At 38.6% G+C, this 20,259-nt stretch overlaps 1 protein-coding gene across 3 annotated transcripts in view; it reads left to right on the top strand.

The window, feature by feature from the left end:
- FER1L6 (fer-1 like family member 6) overlaps positions 1–17,508 on the top strand; it is a 148,494-nt gene extending 130,986 nt beyond the window's left edge. For all 3 annotated transcript variants that reach the window (XM_063451074.1, XM_063451076.1, XM_063451075.1), the window contains exons 37-41: positions 3,029–3,127; positions 7,618–7,859; positions 9,388–9,551; positions 10,534–10,634; positions 16,627–17,508. In XM_063451074.1, coding sequence (XP_063307144.1) covers positions 3,029–3,127; positions 7,618–7,859; positions 9,388–9,551; positions 10,534–10,634; positions 16,627–16,807 — 787 coding nt within the window. In that variant the 3' untranslated portion in view covers positions 16,808–17,508. The remainder of the gene's footprint in view (positions 1–3,028; positions 3,128–7,617; positions 7,860–9,387; positions 9,552–10,533; positions 10,635–16,626) is intronic.
- The last annotated feature ends 2,751 nt before the right edge of the window (positions 17,509–20,259 follow it).

Genomic DNA, 20,259 nt, shown 5'->3' with positions numbered 1-20,259 from the left:
TAGTGGCACTCGAATTCCCATCATCCATTACATCTCATGCTTGACCGACCATGTAATATACCTCATTACCTGTCCGTGTGGTTTGTCCTACGTTGGAAAAACGGATTTGACCCTCCGTGAAAGGATCCGAGGCCATAGATCCACTATTACCACTGCCTTCAGGGATCAAAAATCCGACAAACCCGTTGCCAAACATTTCCTTCTACTGAACCATAGACTTCCTACCCTCAAATTTATGGCCATTGACCATGTACCACCCAGTCCCAGAGGAGGAGACAGATCAAAATTACTACTGCAACGAGAAACGTATTGGATTCACCGTTTAGACACTGTCACCCCAAAGGGACTAAATGAATATATCTCATTCACTATGTTCTTATAAATGCTACCTGATAGCCACAGTCCGTCCTTCGGATTTTGTTGATATTTAACTTTGGTTTCTCAGTTATCTATTACCTCTGACCTGATTGGTTTATAATGTATGATGTATATCTCCTATATGTTCATAACATTTTTTGAATATTCTAATGTTTACGTTCTTGTCATTGATTACGATTAGCTTTACGGGTATGTAATTGAGGCCTTTGGCCGTATATCGTTTTTATATTCACGTTCCTTCACACACATATTTAGATCACTTGTCACAGGTGGTTTAGCCTTTACGGCATCTGGCCGGACCGATATACTTTTTTGACATACCAGAAATTCTCCGTTTGAATATGTGCTCATATTCATTTGTTTTTACTCTACACGTTATGATCTCCTGGAGGGATCTCGCAATTTGTCTTGCACTATTTGTTTTGTCACAGGGGTTTTCCGGCATACTCACGGTTCACCCAGTGAGTTTACACTCCATTGCTTAGCAACCACACAGTCATTTCCACGGCGTAGATACTCCATCTCTTAGCAACCATGACGTACACACGCACGCACGTCATAGGAGTCACGTGAAGGGGTGTAACACTTCCGGGTTCGAGTAGCCGCACACATGAGATTGGTGAGTTGCTCATTAATGTTTTGCTATTTAAACGTTGTTTTCACACACTGTATTTGATCTTGAAAAAGACCCTAAGGGGTCGAAACGTCGATTTGATGATTTGATGTAACTTTTATCACAGTAAACACTGAATAAGAAGTCCTTTTTGAGTGCTCTGATTTTTTCGTTTGTATATATATATATATATATATATATGGAACATGGGGGGGTGGTTGCACTCACCTGAACATGCTTAAATGGGGTGCTGCTGGGGGCCATATTATACAATACACAAGATCCAGCGCACTCTCCTATCTACTAAACAGCAACTTCAATGTTGACAGATTTGATTAATTTTTAAAAGGTTTTGTTTAAAAACACCTTATCTAGGCAAAAAATAATGGGGATTTAGTTACATTATATGATCATACATTGCATAAGCCTGCCACAACGTCAATGTACCCCATCTTTGGCAGATCCTACTCTCACAGTCTAATGTCTGCTCTTATGAGATTAACCCACTTACTTGGGGAACAAATTCCATCTGAGGCTCTCTGCAGTACAAGACTAAATAGGGACCTGAGATGAGGCACCTGTGACAGGGAGGGGTGCAAAACCAAGGAGTTGGCTAGACTCCCAAATATATATATATGGAACATGGGGGGGTGGTTGCACTCACCTGAACATGCTTAAATGGGGTGCTGCTGGGGGCCATATTATACAATACACAAGATCCAGCGCACTCTCCTATCTACTAAACAGCAACTTCAATGATGACAGATTTGATTAATTTTTAAAAGGTTTTGTTTAAAAACACCTTATCTAGGCAAAAAATAATGGGGATTTAGTTACATTATATGATCATACATTGCATAAGCCTGCCACAACGTCAATGTACCCCATCTTTGGCAGGTCCTACTCTCACAGTCTAATGTCTGCTCTTATGAGATTAACCCACTTACTTGGGGAACAAATTCCATCTGAGGCTCTCTGCAGTACAAGACTAAATAGGGACCTGAGATGAGGCACCTGTGACAGGGAGGGGTGCAAAACCAAGGAGTTGGCTAGACTCCCAAATATATATATATGGAACATGGGGGGGTGGTTGCACTCACCTGAACATGCTTAAATGGGGTGCTGCTGGGGGCCATATTATACAATACACAAGATCCAGCGCACTCTCCTATCTACTAAACAGCAACTTCAATGTTGACAGATTTGATTAATTTTTAAAAGGTTTTGTTTAAAAACACCTTATCTAGGCAAAAAATAATGGGGATTTAGTTACATTATATGATCATACATTGCATAAGCCTGCCACAACGTCAATGTACCCCATCTTTGGCAGGTCCTACTCTCACAGTCTAATGTCTGCTATACCCCTCCCTGTCACAGGTGCCTCATCTCAGGTCCCTATTTAGTCTTGTACTGCAGAGAGCCTCAGATGGAATTTGTTCCCCAAGTAAGTGGGTTAATCTCATAAGAGCAGACATTAGACTGTGAGAGTAGGACCTGCCAAAGATGGGGTACATTGACGTTGTGACAGGCTTATGCAATGTATGATCATATAATGTAACTAAATCCCCATTATTTTTTGCCTAGATAAGGTGTTTTTAAACAAAACCTTTTAAAAATTAATCAAATCTGTCAACATTGAAGTTGCTGTTTAGTAGATAGGAGAGTGCGCTGGATCTTGTGTATTGTGTATATATATATATATATATATATATATATATTCAATATTTAGGTTGGTTTTGGTGGTTCCTGACTTTATCCTGAATTATCATTCTGTTTATTAAATCAATGAACGTCATGTACTGTATTTCATTCCTATAATCTATTATTTTGAATGCACTAATTGCTGGTCTACTCATAATTTTTAACACTTATCATATCATATCTGCACTTCATCACTTACAACCATTAGAACTTACTCTATCTAATATGCTACACCTCAATGTCTCCGTTCTTGAAGTACAATGTAATACAGTATACTTTGAGTTAAAGTTGCTTCATCAATAAACTTTTTTTTTTTCTTTTTTTTTTTATAAGGTATGAATTGAGAATTATAATTTGGAACACTGAAGATGTTCTACTGGATGACACAAATATAATCACAGGACAAAAATCTAGTGACATCTATGTCAAGGGGTAAGTGACCCTGAGCTTCTGCTTTTCTGAGACAGTGTGATTATATGCTTATAATTTAAAATATTTAATATATAATATAATTTATTCTGCTAAGGATGATATAATTTATACATTGCTTGATTCAGGTGGCATGCGGTAAAGAGCTTAGGTATACATGAACAGACATTTATCACAATATTAACAATAACAATAATTATTTCACGTTGTCCTTTAAATCCTTAATTAAAAAAAATTATAAAAAAAATGCCAATGTTGACCAATGTTGTGCAGCCATGGATATGGCCAATAAAAAAGGAAAATGTATTCCTACTTACCATAATTTTTTTTCCTGGTCATAGGCCATGGTAGCACAAGATTGGTCTTGTAGTGCCATGTATATGGCCAAGAAAAACATATTCATCCATGAATATATATGTATTTACTATGCTTCGATATGAGCATTATGCTAAGGTTATTATTATGTAACAATGCAGTGTTTGTGGGCCCAGGACATAGCTGAAAACAAGATAAATCTCAGTGTATCCTTCCTGTAAAATATTTTATAAATAAATAAATAAAGGTTAAAAAAAATATTTCACGTTGAAAAACATAGAACTGGTTTATCAATGATATGTGATGTTTGCCTTCCAGCTATGCCCACTCTGAAAATCTTCCAATTCTTTTCCCATTCTGACTTTAAAAGGTTGGCACAGTTGGGGGCAAACCTTGTCCCCATGACAGTGTCATGCTTTAAAGAATAACAGAATCTTTTTGTCCAGAAGCATTATTTGACAACCAAGCAGAATCAAATGGAATTATAGCGATAGACATAGAGACAGACAGACACTTCCAATAAGTGTTCAATCAACTTTCAATGAAAACTTAGTTAATGAGTCTGATCTTGATGCAAAGATTCCATTATTTCATGTAATGCAAATTTTATTACACCTTTGTTCAGCTCTTTTCATTCAACCTTCATTCTTTGTTTACATCATGGACAAGAATTATAGTAGAACTGTTACTCTTCTGGAATTGGCAGTTTCTGCTTGCAAGTGCACGTGGGCTCAGGCATTCCTTCTATATTCTCATATGCATGCATACACCCACATGGCATGTAAAATAAAAAATGGAGCAAACAAAATTGAAAAATTCCAAAAATAAATAGCACAACCCATAGCTATCTTTTCTTTTTCTTTTCAATTTGACAATTTTTATTTGTTTTTCTTTGGATACAGAATAAAAGAGAGGGGAAAGAGGGAATAAAGATGCACTTGTCAAACAGAATATTATACATGTCTTGCATAGTAATAACAGGTTAGTTCGTCAATAGCCAGGTACACATGTTATCACACGGAACTCTGTTAGCTAGATCTTGATGGTGAGGGGTGCGCAGGCCTGCTGCGAGTGTCTCCCGTTCCGTAGGGGAGGTCTAGTCTCGGTGGTTAACTTGCATGTTCTTCTGCCTGGGATTTGTTGACTCCTGCTATTCTTTCACAGCTATGCAAAAGGCTTGTGTCGGTGCAAAACTATTTACAGTTAGGTGGGTGTTCCTACTCTGTTGTGTTGTGGAAGGGACCTGTTAAAGGAGTAGTGTGCATAGAGTCTAAGATGCCATAGCTCTGGTAGTGGAACTGTCTGTGGGCAGGGTTTGCCTTTATGCGCCGTCCCCTCAGGGACCCTCCAGTAGGATGCGAGGTGCTCACCACCACCTCCACTGCTTGAGAGTTAGTGTATATTCCTGGGATTACCCAGGGTGTCCGCCTCCCTGTCCAGGGCCAGCAGGTAGTGTATGTAGGTATTCACACATTTAAGATATTACTCTGTGCCGTACTTCACTGTACAGCCACCCCAAAGAGAACCTCCTCCGCTCGGCCGGGGCTACGGTATTGTAGTACGCAGAACTGCACTGATAGTGTAGCAAGGAGAACTTGCATGGCAGACACCTGCCCAGGAATGGAGCGCCAAGTTCGATAAAAAATGTTAGAGCGATGTACCCAGTGGTTCCTCTGTGGGCTGTAATATTGTGGGTGTGCTATAAATCAGGCCTGGTTAGCCGCCTGCTCGGGTCTTCTATATGTCAGTCATGTTCCTCCTCCTCTCCCTCTGAGTCGGTGGTGTCAGTAGTCTTATAGGTATCAAGTCTGGTAATGCACTGTTGCACCCCTTGGTTGGATCGGGAACTTTTCCTAGCCATGGTTTCGTAGTCTAAGTTAGTGGTTATCTGTTGGAGGAGGGCTTGTTTGGTGGGGACATATGTAGATTTCCAAGCTCTGGCGATAAGTGTGAGGGCTGCGATGAGTGTATGGTATACTAGCGTGGCGTCGTTTTTGGGGAAGTCAAAGGTCTAGAAACAGTAGCGCCAACGCTGGGCTGAGCATCACTTGTGTGTGTAGTAGCTCTGAGAGTGTTCTTTCGACCATTTTCAAGAAGGTTTGTATGCGGGGACAAGTCCAACACGTGTGATACATTGTGCCTGGGTCTCCATGGCATCTCCAGCAGTTATCGGACGTCCCTGGGTAGATGTGAGCTAGTCTCGATGGTACCATGTACCATCTGTAGTAAATCTTCCTCATGAGTTCGAAGTGGGATGTGCATAATGTTCTGCGCTTGTGGGCTTGAAACGCTGCTCGCCAGCTTGTTGGGACTATTACTGTTTGGAGGTCAGTTTGCCATAGTGTCTGGTATTTCCGTGTGTCCCTGTGGTCTGTTAGGTTCAAAAGTTTGTAAATGAGGGACAGAGTTTTTTTGGGTGTATATTCTGTCATGCAGGCCCGCTCGAAGTGCGTAAGTGTGTGTGTGGAGTCCCTATGCTGTCCAGAATCAGACAGTAGGGATTTAATTTGGAGATATGAAAAGATCACTCTAGAGGGTAGATTGTGTTCTTCAGGTCCGGGAATGTTCTCAGTTTTCCTTCTATGTATAAATGAAGTATGTGAGTGCATCCATACCCTGTCCATAAATGATAATTAAAAGTGGGGTTCATTACCTGGATGCTCCTCAGTGGGACCACCTGCGACCACGGGTGGTCACTGCATAAGCGTGTTCTTGCTCCATCCCACACCCGAATCAAGATTCTCGTGGTGGGAATCAGTCATGTGGTTTCCGGACGGAGGGTGCATGGAATCCAAAAGGGGTAGTGTAGGGTTGGTACTTGGGCCTGGTAGCACTCTATGGCTATCCACTGAGGCGGTTCCCAGCAATCAATGTACCTCACCACCGAGGAGAGCAGTGCTGCTTGGTAGTAAAGTTTAAGGTTCGGCAGGCTGAGGCCACCGTCCTCTACCAGGCTATGTAGGATTCTGGTAGTAACCCCAGCTTTCTTGTAGTTTCTGTGTAGGGTTGAAGTATGATTGTTGGATATGGATTTGGAGCGTGCAAAACAAATATTGAAATTTTGTATCTCTATGAGGAGATTGGCCAGTGCTATGTTTGACTTGTGCTGGCTCTGCTCCTGATCTGCCTTCTTTTCATCTACATGAATACATGTTTGTGTTCCTTACCCTATAGTGTTCATTTAAGCAACCAGCACCAATCCCTGCGCAAATCATAGGTGAAGAGCAATAGTGTAAGTTAGTAAATAATGATGGAGAAATAAAAGAAATTGGTTAGCGCTAATAATACAAAAGATAGGGAGCGGCCTTAGAGAGGGATACCCTCTAACCCTCTCTGATAGGAATGTACAACAAAAAAGAGAGAAAAAGGCTGCGCCAAGAAATTATAAACAAAAGTACAAATAAGAGTTAATTGTCCCAATATGTCTCCGAAGGTGGGATGACTTGTCCACAAATTCCACTGGTAGGATATATTCTCTGTTCCTAGTAGTTCTGATCGTCTCGTGACATGAAAGACACAAGAAGAGAGGACCAATCGTGTGGAGTGTAAAAGGCTGAATAATAATCAATAAATGATAAATATCACACTCACATTTTAATGAGCTATAGCCAGCTCAGGTATGACAGGCATGCAGCGTATTGATCCCCGCTTACAGGATATGTGGGTGTGCTTTCCGGAAAGATGATGATGTCCAGTTCTCAGAAGAAGGGGGGGAAATAAAAACAGCAAATAGTGTTCTCTGATAAAACGATGGAATAATAAAAGATGAGATAAAATATACTCACAAGTGGAGTGCAGATAATGCTGCACTCTGGATATAGCGTTGGTGGTATAATCCCCACCTCAGGATAAGTAGATAAAATGCCAGGAAAAAATATATATATAGTGACACAGTAATATAGCCAAAATAATTTATTATACAAAATACACAATATTTAAAACCATTGACGCGTTTCACCACAAGGGTTTTATCAAAATGGAATAATTTTAAACCTGGCAAATATATAATTGGGACAATTAACTCTTATTTGTACTTTTGTTTATAATTTCTTGGCGCAGCCTTTTTCTCTCTTTTTTGTAGTAAATAATGATGCCAGTAATAGTAGAGCTGTTGAATATTGATTATTTTAAAAGGGTCTTAATCTTTAGAATTGACCTTATACAGTTTTTATTTTCAGATGGTTGAAGGGTATAGAAGATGATACTCAGGAAACAGATGTTCACTACAATTCTTTGACAGGCGAAGGAAACTTCAACTGGCGTTTTGTGTATCCATTCAATTATATGCCTGCAGAAAAGTTACTGGTGATCTCTAAACGGGAAAATATATTTTCATTGGACAAAACAGAACGCAAACTTCCAGCTGTACTTCTTCTCCAAGTATGGGATTTTGATAGACTTTCTGCAGATGACTTCCTAGGTGGGTGACACCATTGTTTATAAGGAATCGACAGCTTAACTAAACTGAAATGTTGACCAATGGGACATATTATCAATTAGAACATAATTGTCTAAATGTTTTATGACCGACCATACACTTAGAAATAACCAGTACAACACGTAGAACAAAGTGTAAATTAAAGTGTAAACGGGCACTATAAGCAACAAGACAGCTTAAGCTTAATTGTGTGGTTTTGTGTGTAAATCATTCACCTCTAGTCTAACTGCTGACTGATCACTTTAAAGGACCACTATAGGCACCCAGACCACTTCAGCTCAATGAAGTGGTCTGGGTGCCAGGTCCCCCTAGTTTTAACCCTGCAGCTGAAAACATAGCAGTTTCAGAGAGGTCCTCATGGACCTCCAGCATCAAAAAAGATCCCCATAGGAAAGTATTAAGTAATGCTTTCCTATGGGCGGGTTTGAATGTGCACGCGCCTCTGGCCACGCATGCACATTCGGCTCCACTCGGGAGCTGACATCGATGGATTAAGGTAAGCAAATAAATGGTTAATTAACCATTTATTCCTTGCGGAACGGGGCCCTAGTCACCGTTTAAGTGATTATTTGTATTCCTAACGCTATAGTGTTCCTTTAAAATAGATGGTGGGTATGTGCTGTAGTAGTTATTAAAACTATTATTGATAGGCAGCACCGTGCTCTGTGATAGAAATGTCCCCTCCCTCTGTCCACTCTGGGCTTCCCTGACTTTATATATATTAATTAAATAAATATATTTGAGAAAATCAATTTGCTTAATCAGCACTCAACAGTCACTGGGGCTATTGGGGAAGAGAAATATAAAATATTATACACTTACATTTAGCAGGGGCCAAGAGTTGCTGCCGCTGTGCTCTCTCTCTGTGCTACTTCCAAGATGGCTTCTTGCCTCTCTCTCCTGTGAACACTGTAACCACTACCCTTGGTGCTATGAGCCAATGATGGCTCCTGAATAGGGAGGCCAATAGCAAGCCTCCACTCATGGACAGCTGCATCTGCTGCTCATATGGTAACCCAATGAAATGTCCTGATATTTCTTCTGAAAAGACTATAGGCATGTGCCAAACCTGCTGAAACCCACAAGACTTGCTGTTTTTGAGATGCCCTGACCCAGTCATCTTTCCATCACTATTTGGCCCTTGTCAAACATCTTTTCACTTGCACATTTTTCCTGCTTACAACACATGAAATTCAAGAACTGACTGTTCAAACACTGTCTAATATAGCCCACCCCTCGACAGGGGCCATTTTAACGATATAATCAATGTTATTCACTTCTCCTGTCTGGGGTTTTATTGTTGTGGCTGATCAGTGTATTGTAAAAGTGTTCTAGAGGTCAATCAGTTGCTCGAGTGATGTATTTTAATTCCCATTGGTTTATCTGTTCTCATATAGTCAATAGTGGTAGGTTTCAACAGTTAGAGGATTCTTGCATTCTAACTTGAACTTATTCCATACGTATTTTCATGTTTAAGCTAACTCTTCCTATATTTAAAAAAAAAAAATAGGTTCTATGGAGCTAAATCTGAATGGATTCCATAGAGGAGCCAAGACTGCCAAGGGCTGTGACTTGGGTATGACGGGTCCAATAAGGGACGACAATAGGATTTCCATCTTTCAGCAGAAGCGCATTCGTGGCTGGTGGCCTTTTGTGAAGTCTGGAGAACTCACCGTAAGTTCTGGACCAAACTGAGAGAACAGGCAGACAGTGCTTACATCTTTTGCAAATCCAACATGGTGTCACCTTATAGAGAAAAATATTTAATCTCTGCCTTGTGCTAACCACTTTCTGTCAAATGTGTAACCAAAATGTTATTTTTATAATTTGTCTTCAGATTGTAACCAGACAAGTTGGACGCACAGGAACAAAGGGATTGAGGGCCCTGTTTAATGAGCTTACATGAGTGGGGTATAGAGACACAGAGGGTAAAAGTACGCCTACAAAGTAGATTGCTAGAAAAGCATTCACTGAGGGCTTAGTAGGTTATTTTTGACAGCTGCAGGAGTGCAGTCAGGGTGCGGGGATGAAAAGCTGTTAACAGTTTAATTTATACACTTTCCTGAAGTGAGTTTTCAATGTTTTTTTGAAGGAATGGAGACTGGTAATGGATGCTACCCCTTCAGCCTTGCAAATGAAAACACACCTTGCACACATTTCATGATAAACACAGAGGGCTGGATTCTCACTGTGAAGTAAAGGCTTACTCTGCTTATTGAATACCAATTCCTCTATTGACGGCTATGGGAAAACTGCTATTCAATAAGCACAGTAAACCCTTACGCTTCTAAGAGAACCCACTCCAAGGTGTTACCGGACTCCACTTGTGAAAATCTAAATCAGAGAACTTTTTTTAAAAAAAGTTGGAATCCTTAAACTGATGTTTTTACTAGTTTGCAACCATGATGTGTATGTTATTTTCAGTAATTACATTAACATTTTGACACGTGACACATTTCTATGTATGCATTACCTGTTTTTGTATAAAATAAATGACCTATTGGAAATGATACTGTTCTATTAGTTCTGTAGCACTTCCATTTCAGTCAGCATTCTATTTCGCAGTGTCATTTCGGTTTAGTTGTACTTGACAAAATTCATTTTTGTTATGTGGTACATAACGTAGTTTTTTTATTTTTTTTTTATACAAACATAGGGTAAAGTGGAAGCCGAATTTCATTTGGTTACAGCAGAAGAAGCTGAAAAGAATCCTGTTGGTCGAGCACGTAAAGAACCAGAACCATTAGAGAAGCCAAAGTAAGTTTCGGGATTTTTATGCTTAGACTGTTAGTCTGTATTGATTGGGTACTTGCTTGCTACCATAATTAGCCTGAAAAATAAGATAGATTCATCAAGTTCAACCTTAGTTAGTTCCTATACTGGTTTATCCAGATCGCAGAATACATGTCACAAATTTGTGTTCGTCAATAAGAAAAGACTGTCGAAATAAGAAGTGAAAATGTATGTTATACATATTTGCTTAATCATTGGATAGTGGGATTGATGAACAAGCTAAAATCATCATCTTATTATTATTATTATTATTATTATTATTATTATTATTATTATTATTGTCATTTATATAGGGCCAACTTATCCTTTACAATATTATAAAAAAGGGGGAGATTTAACCATAAATGAGACAATTACAAAATGTTACAGGAACAATAGGTTGATGAGGACCCTGCTCAAACAAGCTTACAGTATAGAGGAGGTGGGTTACTCTACACACCTTCTCTTTCAACTGGAGGTGTAAGTTTATGTTCCACCGTGCACGAATATTTATTCGACCATCAGTAGTTGATGGTCTCCTGCCCCTCTATAAGATAGATGGTGTGGAGGTGGAAAGCATAGGTCCAAATGTTGTTGGACAAGTGAAAAGGATATGAGATCTCAGTCACCAGAGGCCCAGGTCTACCCTCCTTGGTCCTTCTTGCGCACAAAAAGAAAGCAGTGGATATTTATCTCACATCCTGACATTTTCTGTTGTATACTAAGAACACGCAGAAAAGAAACGCTCTCTGGGGATCTGGGTTCTAGGGGTAAATGCACTCCTCAGCGGGTCTGTCAATACACCAGAGCTTTTAACTCTCTGTGTGTCTTTTCCCATGAATCTGAAAACTGCTGGGGATCCACTTCATAAAGATATTATAATCCTCTTTGGTAAAGAAAAGTAAAAGCACACTGGTAACTAATAAACAAATATAAAACGATACATACATAAATATATATATATAAAAAAAAAAAAAAAACCTAAATGAAAAGTTAACTTCAGTGCACAGAAAAAGGCAGAAAAATAGCATAGTAATAATGTGGCAATTGTAGAACATAAACAGAATATCTCAGAAATGCAATACAAACCTTTTCTCAAACTCTGTAAATATACTTTGAGAAAAGATGGAATGAACGCGACTTTAATACTGTATTATGTCCAAAAATAGTCCCCACGTTACAATAACCATCACTATGAGATACGGGAGGAGAAAGTTGTCAGATTCCGTTCTGCATGATTGGAATCTCTTGTCGTGGCAAATGAACCACAAAATGAATTCTTGTGGTTCCCTTCTCAACAGTGTATCAGATAATGGAACTGGACGGAAAAAAAATCGAATGAAAAAATAGCTTCTGATTTGTTTCATTTTACTGAACAATTTGTCCAATGTAACATGGTTAAATAAGCACAGAGCCGATAAACACAACTTTGGTCACAGAGGAAGTCAAAAAATGATGTTCTTCTAAAACCCTCTAGTCTTCATCGCCTTGAAATGTATGCTCTACTGCAAATAAAGGATTAGAATGTGTATACAAGTGTTAAATAGTTTCAGCTTCAGAAATGGAATGGGGTTTGTAAAGTTTAAATAGTGCTGCATCTGTTCTGCACTTGTTGGAGTAGGAAACTTGCCATTGCTGCTTCCACCAAAAGATTTATTAAAGGACCACTAGAGACACCCAGACCACTTCAGCTTAATGAAGTGGTCTTGGTGCCAGTTTCAGCTAGGTTTAACCCTTTTTGCTGTTTACATATAAGTTAATCTAGCCTCTAGTGGCTGTCTCATTGACAGCCGCTAGAGGCGCTTCCGCGCTTCTCACTGTGATATTCACAGTGAGAAGACGCCAGCGTCCATAGGAAAGCATTGAAAATGCTTTCCTATGGACTGGCTGAATGCGCGCGCGGCCATAGAAGAAGACGGAAGAAGAGAGAGGAGAGTCTCCAGCGCCGAGGGAGCCCGGCGCTGGAAAAGAGTTAAACAATTAACCCCTTCCTCCCCCCTCAGCGCCACGGGAGTGGGACCCTGAGGATGGGGGCACCCTCAAGGCACTATAGTGGTCCTTTAAGAAAGCTAGTAAATCTGTATTATCTTTTAATTTATTGTACAGTTATCTAGTGTACCAGATGCAATGTTTCTATAGGTGATAACAGGTTTTTCCTTTCTGTTTGTCAGGAGGAGAAGGGATGTATGAGTCAAGCACCTAAACATAGTAGAGGTTAAAACTGCAAGCGAGGCTTATTTGCTAAGCTCTTAAAATACACTATATATGAGCAAAGTCCAGCAGAAACTTTTTTTTAAAAGTATCAATTTCGGGCTGAAGCCCAAAACCAGAATAATTATGTCCCACCTAAACATCATGATTGGCATTCATACGCAGAGGTACACATACATATCTACAGATACAATCATACACAATAACACAGACTAACTCTTGCATAGACAGACTCACATATTTTATTAATTTATTACTGGCATTTATAAAGCGCAATCGTATTCCGCAGCGCTTTACAGTTAGGGTAAAACATACAATAAACACAGACCAACACAAAAGGTAAAGTAGGCTTTGCCCGTGAGCTAAGATCTAACCATTGAAGCTCTTTTATACACAGTGATGGATAGACAGCCCATGAGCTTACAATCTAAAGGATATAATATGGATTTGAGACAAGAGGTAGTAGGAGGAATTTGGAAGTGTTGGCCAGAGGAAATGAACGGAGAGTTGAAGCTACTGGTAAAATGTAAAGAGAATGAGGGTGTCATTAAGTAAAATATCATACAGCTGAAGTAACATGCTATAAATTTAGTAGGAACCTGGGTGGGCGGAAGGAGCTTAGAGAAAATTAAGAGATTAAGTATTGCAAGTTTCTGGGTTTGTGGATTGAGTCCTGAAAGTTGCAGTGACAGTGACAATGCGTGTGTTTATGAGTTACATCACCCTATTGAATTAATGGAACACTCCAAGCACCATAACCACTACAGCCTGCTGTAGTGATTACAGGTGTGTGGAGTGCCCTGGTGACATCCCAGAATAACATGTCAAACTTGCTAAAGAACTGTTTTACAAGTTACCTGGGGTTCATGAGGTGCACACCCCTGCCTCGTTGGCAGCCTAGCTAAACCTAGCAGTATAAGGCCACAATTTGGCTGAGTACTTGGTTGATGCTCTCAGGCAATTAGTTGGCACTGCACAGTAGTATTTAGCTGAAGGGAGCTAATGGAGGCTCTGGATTCTGGCTGCAGAGGAGCTGGTAGCGGGTGCCCGGTGAACCCCTGCTAAGTTGTCAAATCGTTCTAAAATGGTTTGACTCCTTACTCTGGAGTAAGGGCACCAGAGCTCTATTAGCACTGTAACCACTAAACTGGGATTTAGTTGTCATGGTACCTGGAGTGTTCCTTTAAAATTAACAGCATGGCTGGTGAATATGGGGCTCAAGTCCCTACAGATCCCCTTCCCCATCAATGTCACGGGCTCCAGGCTCAGCAGCTCATTATTCCTGTATTCCAAAGAACACAGTGTAACATTTTGCCAACTTTGAAAGTTAGGCAAATTACACCTTTGATAGATATATATATTTTATTATTATTATTATTATTATTTTTTAATTTTTTTTTACAAATAAACACATTTATGTCCTACTGAGTTCCCTAAGAACATACTTGTCAACCCGGAAATGCTAAGACCAAGGAACACTACGGGAAATCTATTTGGATGTCCATAGATAAATCTCATCAAGCAGAAATAATGTCTTAGACCTTGTTTATAGCCCACCTAATCTTTTCACGGCTGTCTTGTAAAGTTTGGCACTAATATCGCAACTCTGATTGTATTTGTATCAATTTTAGTTGATATCAAACAATTGTTGGACATGTATGTACAATGTATGTACAGGTGTGATTGGCTGAGGTCAGATACACAAACCACAGCTCTGTATAAGAGTTTGATTGACAGAAACTCTAACCAATAGGAAGTGAGAGGAAAACATCCATTAATAGGATGACATTAGATGCGCGGCAAAGAATCAGATGCCAGAACAGTGTGTGTTGGGGCAGAGTCCGTTTCTTAATGAACATTTAAACATTGTTTTCAAATATAATTGCATTTTTCTTTTTTAAAACATTTAAATGAAAGAAAAGGACATGATGGGCGTCGAGCTTATAATACATATCTTTAAGTTACTTTTTTACATACATGAAAGGTTGAACTTGATGGACTGGGGTCTATTTCATTACTTTATGTAAAAGTCTTACAGCAGATCCAATCTTTTGATTGATAAACCTAATTATTCATATCTCCCATTTTCTGATCTGTTATATATTTTTTGTGCTTTCACGTACTCGCTCAGAAACAAACTCCTCTATGACTGTGAATACTTGTTTATTATAGCACATTTTTTATTCAGAGTCTCATCACTGGAGCACTGGGCAGAAAGTGTAAAGAAATAGTAATAATACTATATTATAAAGAAGATGGCAGCATTTCTCCACCAGAGCTGTATTTGCACCATGTGATTTTCAATGTCTGTACATCATGTATGACACCAATATTAAAATCTCCGTTCCTGTGGAACTCACTTCTCTCCTCCGTTAGATGCTCACATAGTCTCAATTCCTTCAAAAAAATCATTAAAAACCCACTTCTTCATAAAAGTGTATCAATTAAACTGTTAATAGCTCCTGACTGATTCCTCTTCTGCAACTGTCATTAGTCTAATACTATCCTTACCTTTTGTGTCACTTTACCCCACTCCCTCTAGCATGTAAGCTCATTGAGCAGGGCCCTCAACCCCTCTGTTCCTGTGTGTCCAACTTGTCTGGTTACAACTACATGTCTGTTCGTCCACCCACTGTAAAGCGCTGCGGAATTTGTTGGCGCTATATAAATAATAACATAATAATAATAATAATAATAATAATTTGAAACTTTTCTGTGCTTTGTCAAACATCCACAAAGTCTCAACGTCGAGGTATTTTCTGTTTCAAGTATTCGCGAGCTCTGTGCTAAAACAATGTGTAGCAGGTGTCTCCCTGAAAAAAAAAGATTACATTATATTTCTATAAAGGTCATCTCTGTCTTCCCATTTATTTAAAATGAACTGCCAACGAAATAAAGGCCACGATAAATTGAAGACCAGTCCCTGTGGCACAAAATAAGTTTGACTATAATTACATCTATAACATTCCCCTACACAGCAAGGGAGGGATTGGAGAATTTACTTGTTCAATCCGTTTGATGTATAATTTCCTTTCCGTTACTTTACATTGAATGTGTCACTAGAAAGTAATTGGAAATGAACATGAGACACCTGATGTGCCAAGGTGAGCTATTGCTAGCTCTACCCATTGCTATTTAACTCCAAACCTCAATGGCCATAGGTATAATGAAAGTTTATGACCTTAGTTCACTTATTGATGAATAATTATTATAATGTAGCTCCAGGCATCACCATGCGGTCAAAGGGTTGAAACTATCCAAGTGGTTACAAAGGTTTACAGTTCTTTACCTCAGAAAGTTGCAAATTTGCCGTCATTAAGGGTTGACTCTAGGAGCAGTTTCCCCACATGTAGAACTAGAGTCACAATGAGGGTGAATACGGACACGTACAGGATGGTAGCGAGAGGGACAAATGGGGGCGGGTGAGTTTCGAATGGGCTTCAGGTGTGGTTTGGAGCAAAGGGCTAACGCTTTGAGCTCCATGTAGTTTTAGAACCTAGTTATGCTTCTCGTATTTATTAATAATTTAAGCTTTTTTGGAAGCTCTGTGCCAATATATTATACTGTGCGCTTGTCAAACACTTACAGTTTTATTTATTTTTTATATTTTTGTCACTTGAGTTGTTGAGCAGTAAAAATGAAGTTTACTAGTTTGCAGCATTAAAAACAAGAAAATGAAGGGTTTTGACCAACAAAAAAAACTCACTCTACATATTTCCTTTCCAATTAAGAATTTTTTAATTCATGTTTTCCCTTTTTTTTCCAGCCGTCCAGACACCTCCTTTTCCTGGTTTATGAATCCTTTCAAGTGCCTCTATTACCTGATCTGGAGGAATTACAAGAAATACATCATTATCGGGCTGGTGTTACTTATCCTTACTCTCTTCCTGGTTCTGTTCTTTTACACACTGCCCGGGGCCATCAGCAACAGAATCATGAGAATATAAATCCTATGTATTGTATCTGCTGTACATCAAAATCAGTCCCAGGAAAACAAAAACATGATTAAGACACAGGCTAATAAAATAGTAACACAGTGAGCTCTGAAAACAGATTAGCATCTAGTTTTCTGCCACGTGCCCTCTTCAAGTTAAACTCAATCAGAGACGCCCGGAGAAACGGCTGTTGTGCTCCCTTTTGCTGCTCGTTTTCTATTGATTGGACAATTATCTATCACAGCAATTAACTGCAAATTGTACGAAGGAAAAAACAAAACTGATTTACAGCTTTTTATTTTGCATTTTACTTACTCGATTTATTTGCACAGTTTCTTACAAATAAAACTCACTATGTATGTATTTAAATAGCACTTGACTAACCATCACGCAGGATAAATTGGCTTGGACTGGATTTATTTTTTATTATTCCTGCAGTTCTTCTTTTAAATATTCTCCTAATATAGAATATAAAATTACATTTTATAGAAGGGAAGCTGCTCTGCAGAGGTTTCATGCACATCTACAGAATAGGAAATGCACAAAGAAAATATCTAACATTGCATTGACATTGATTTAAATATGCTATTTTGTTTTTGTCACTATTTTCCCCATTAAAATATTATATATCTGTGTTTACTTTGTATTGTTACATTTTCTTTGTTGATGATACTTGCTGGTATTGGGTCAATAAAGTCGTGTGCTGTCCATACGCTTTGGTTTCCTGTAAAATTGTGTTTTTAAGATTTTGTCCTCCATGGTCGTAAGAACAGGTACCCTACCATAGAGGAGTAAAATCAATCTCCACAAGATAATATAATTTGTATAAAAATGAATGCATGTTTTTCGACACCTTTATCAAACAGAGCACCCCTATATTCATCTGCTGAGTTTAGATCAGTGGCTATTGGGAATGACAGGAAAGGAAATTCGACACTGGAAGATTTATTACTAGTCCTTAGAGGTGACCAGGAGCGTAAACAGATAAACAAACTATGTCAGGATACTGGAACTTAGCATAGTCAGGAATCGCAAAGCGATAAAATGATGCAAACAAAATATATCCATAGCGCACCACCAAAAAATTATATCAGAAACATTTCCATCAGGGTGATGATTTATTTAATAAAAGACAGCATATATTGCAGTGTCCAGACCACATTTATGTAAGTGATAAATAGTACAAAAAAACAGTGTATCCTAAATAGGGCAATATACTTAAAGGACCAGGACATACTCGTTTTCCCTGCACTATAGTGCCCTGAGGGTACCCCCACCCTCAGGGTCCCACACCCGTGGCGCTGAGGGGGAGGAAGGGGTTAATCCCTTACCTTTTTTCTCTGAAACTGCTATGTTTACTGCAAAAAGGGTTAAACCTAGCTGGACCTGGCACCCAGACCACTTAATTAAGCTGAAGTGGTCTGGGTGCCTATAGTGGGCCTTTAACAGTGACCTAATTTGGTAATATTAAATAGGACAATCCCACATATGGGTACCTTGTTATGGAGCTATCTACTAAAAAGTGCCCTAATCTGGTATCCTTAAATCCAACATTACTCCAATTTTCTATCATCAAATAGGACAATCCCACATATGGGTACCTTGTTATGGAGCTATCTACTAAAAAGTGCCCTAATCTGGTATCCTTAAATAGGGAAATCCTACACAAGGGTACCAAATTAGGGAGCTATCTGCTAAACAGTAATCCAATTTGCTATCCTCAAATAGGGAAATACCACATAAGGGTACCAAATTAGGGAGCTATCTGCTAAACAGTACTCCAATTTGCTATACTTAAATAGGGCAATCCCACATAAGGGTACCAAATTAGGGAGCTATCTGCTAAACAGTACTCCAATTTGCTATCCTTAAATAGGGCAATCCCACAAAAGGGTACCAATTAGGGAGCTTTGTGTTTTTTGTTTTGTCTGAAGAGGAGGCGAACACCCGGTGGATCTTAAACGGTAGATTCTTAAAGGACAACATGACACTTTCACTTCTTGTTTTGTTTTTTTAAAGTGTATTAAATTTATTGAAACTTTTTTTAAACGATGTATCATTTTTTTTCTACAACATTTCACTTTTTTATCTAGGTGAGGAGCCATTTTGTGTCAGACTCTATTTCTGTCCGACCAACTGCTGCAGTTTGCCCGTTGCTGCAGTTTTACACAGAGCAAGAGCAGCGGCAGGCAACTTATGTTGAGCAGCAATTGGTCAGATGACAGTCTGCCCAACATGGCTGCTCAACCAGATAAAAAGTGAGATTTAAAAAGAAAATCAATATGCATCATTTTTAAACAATATAATTAATATCATGATTACATTCAAATCCACAAACATTGCTTACAAAAACAACACTACTCTGGGTATTGATTACAATCTTACATTATGAAACAAAAGAAAAATAAATCCATGTCAATAGAACAATCATTGGTTTAGCCAGTATTAGGACCCAAAGTCTGGAATAATTTTTTGAAAAGACTATATTTATGATTGGACAAGTCCAACCAACCCGTGTGGAAGTCATTTTTAGATTGACCTTTGACCCATGTTATTTTCTTATTTCAGTGCGCAGGTTCCTATTGTTCATAAAACGTATTGTCTGATTAATGAGTAATCAATATTTTTTTGTAAGCTCTGCTATATTATGGAGTTATATTTACTCACGATGTTTCTGATAAATACAATTCCTTTCAAATCGTTGGAGGCTTGAAACCAGCCTAATGTATTTTTAATGGGCCATAAACTGAACGCAGAATCCATAAATCAAATTTTTCATCAAAATGTCAATGATTTATCACATTTGAAACAATAAAATAATTATTTCAAAAGTTCCATTTAAATTTAATAAAACTTGCTTTGTTTTCAACAAGTCAATTCGAGATTGTAATACATAGTCAAACAACTAAATAGCTTTTGTTAATGCTTTAGGGAGATTTAAAAAAAAAAATTCAAATAGAAAAAATATATATACTCGCTCTTTAATTTCCTTTATGTGCTTAAATCCGCGGGTACTCAGTTGATCTGAAAGTGGTTGAAATTTGTCAGTAGACATATAAATGCAGACCTATTGACTGTAAGCTTGTTTGAGCAGGGTCCTCTTCAACCTATCGTTCCTGTAAGTTTTCTTGTAATTGTCCTATTTATAGTTACATCCCCCCTCTCATAATATTGTAAAGTGCTACGGAATCTGTTGGTGCTATATAAATGGCAATACAAAATAATAATAATAACCAAAACCAAATGTGTTTAAAATTATATATCTATAAATGTTACCTTAAGTACATTGACGAAAGATTGGAGACCACAGCCTCAACGTTTCGGCCTTATGCCTTTCTCAAACTTGATTAAAGTTAATTAAAACTGTAGTGCCAAATGTACACACTGTCTACTCCACTCATAGGCAGCAAAAGTATTTAAATTTACCGATTATAGAAAAACAGAGAAAAAAGGACAAATAGAAC

The sequence above is a fragment of the Pelobates fuscus genome, chromosome 4, assembly GCF_036172605.1.
Source record: "Pelobates fuscus isolate aPelFus1 chromosome 4, aPelFus1.pri, whole genome shotgun sequence".
NCBI classification, from domain to species: Eukaryota; Metazoa; Chordata; class Amphibia; order Anura; family Pelobatidae; genus Pelobates; species Pelobates fuscus.
Note: the sequence above shows the minus strand (reverse complement) of the source record. Positions and strands in the feature narration are given on the sequence as shown.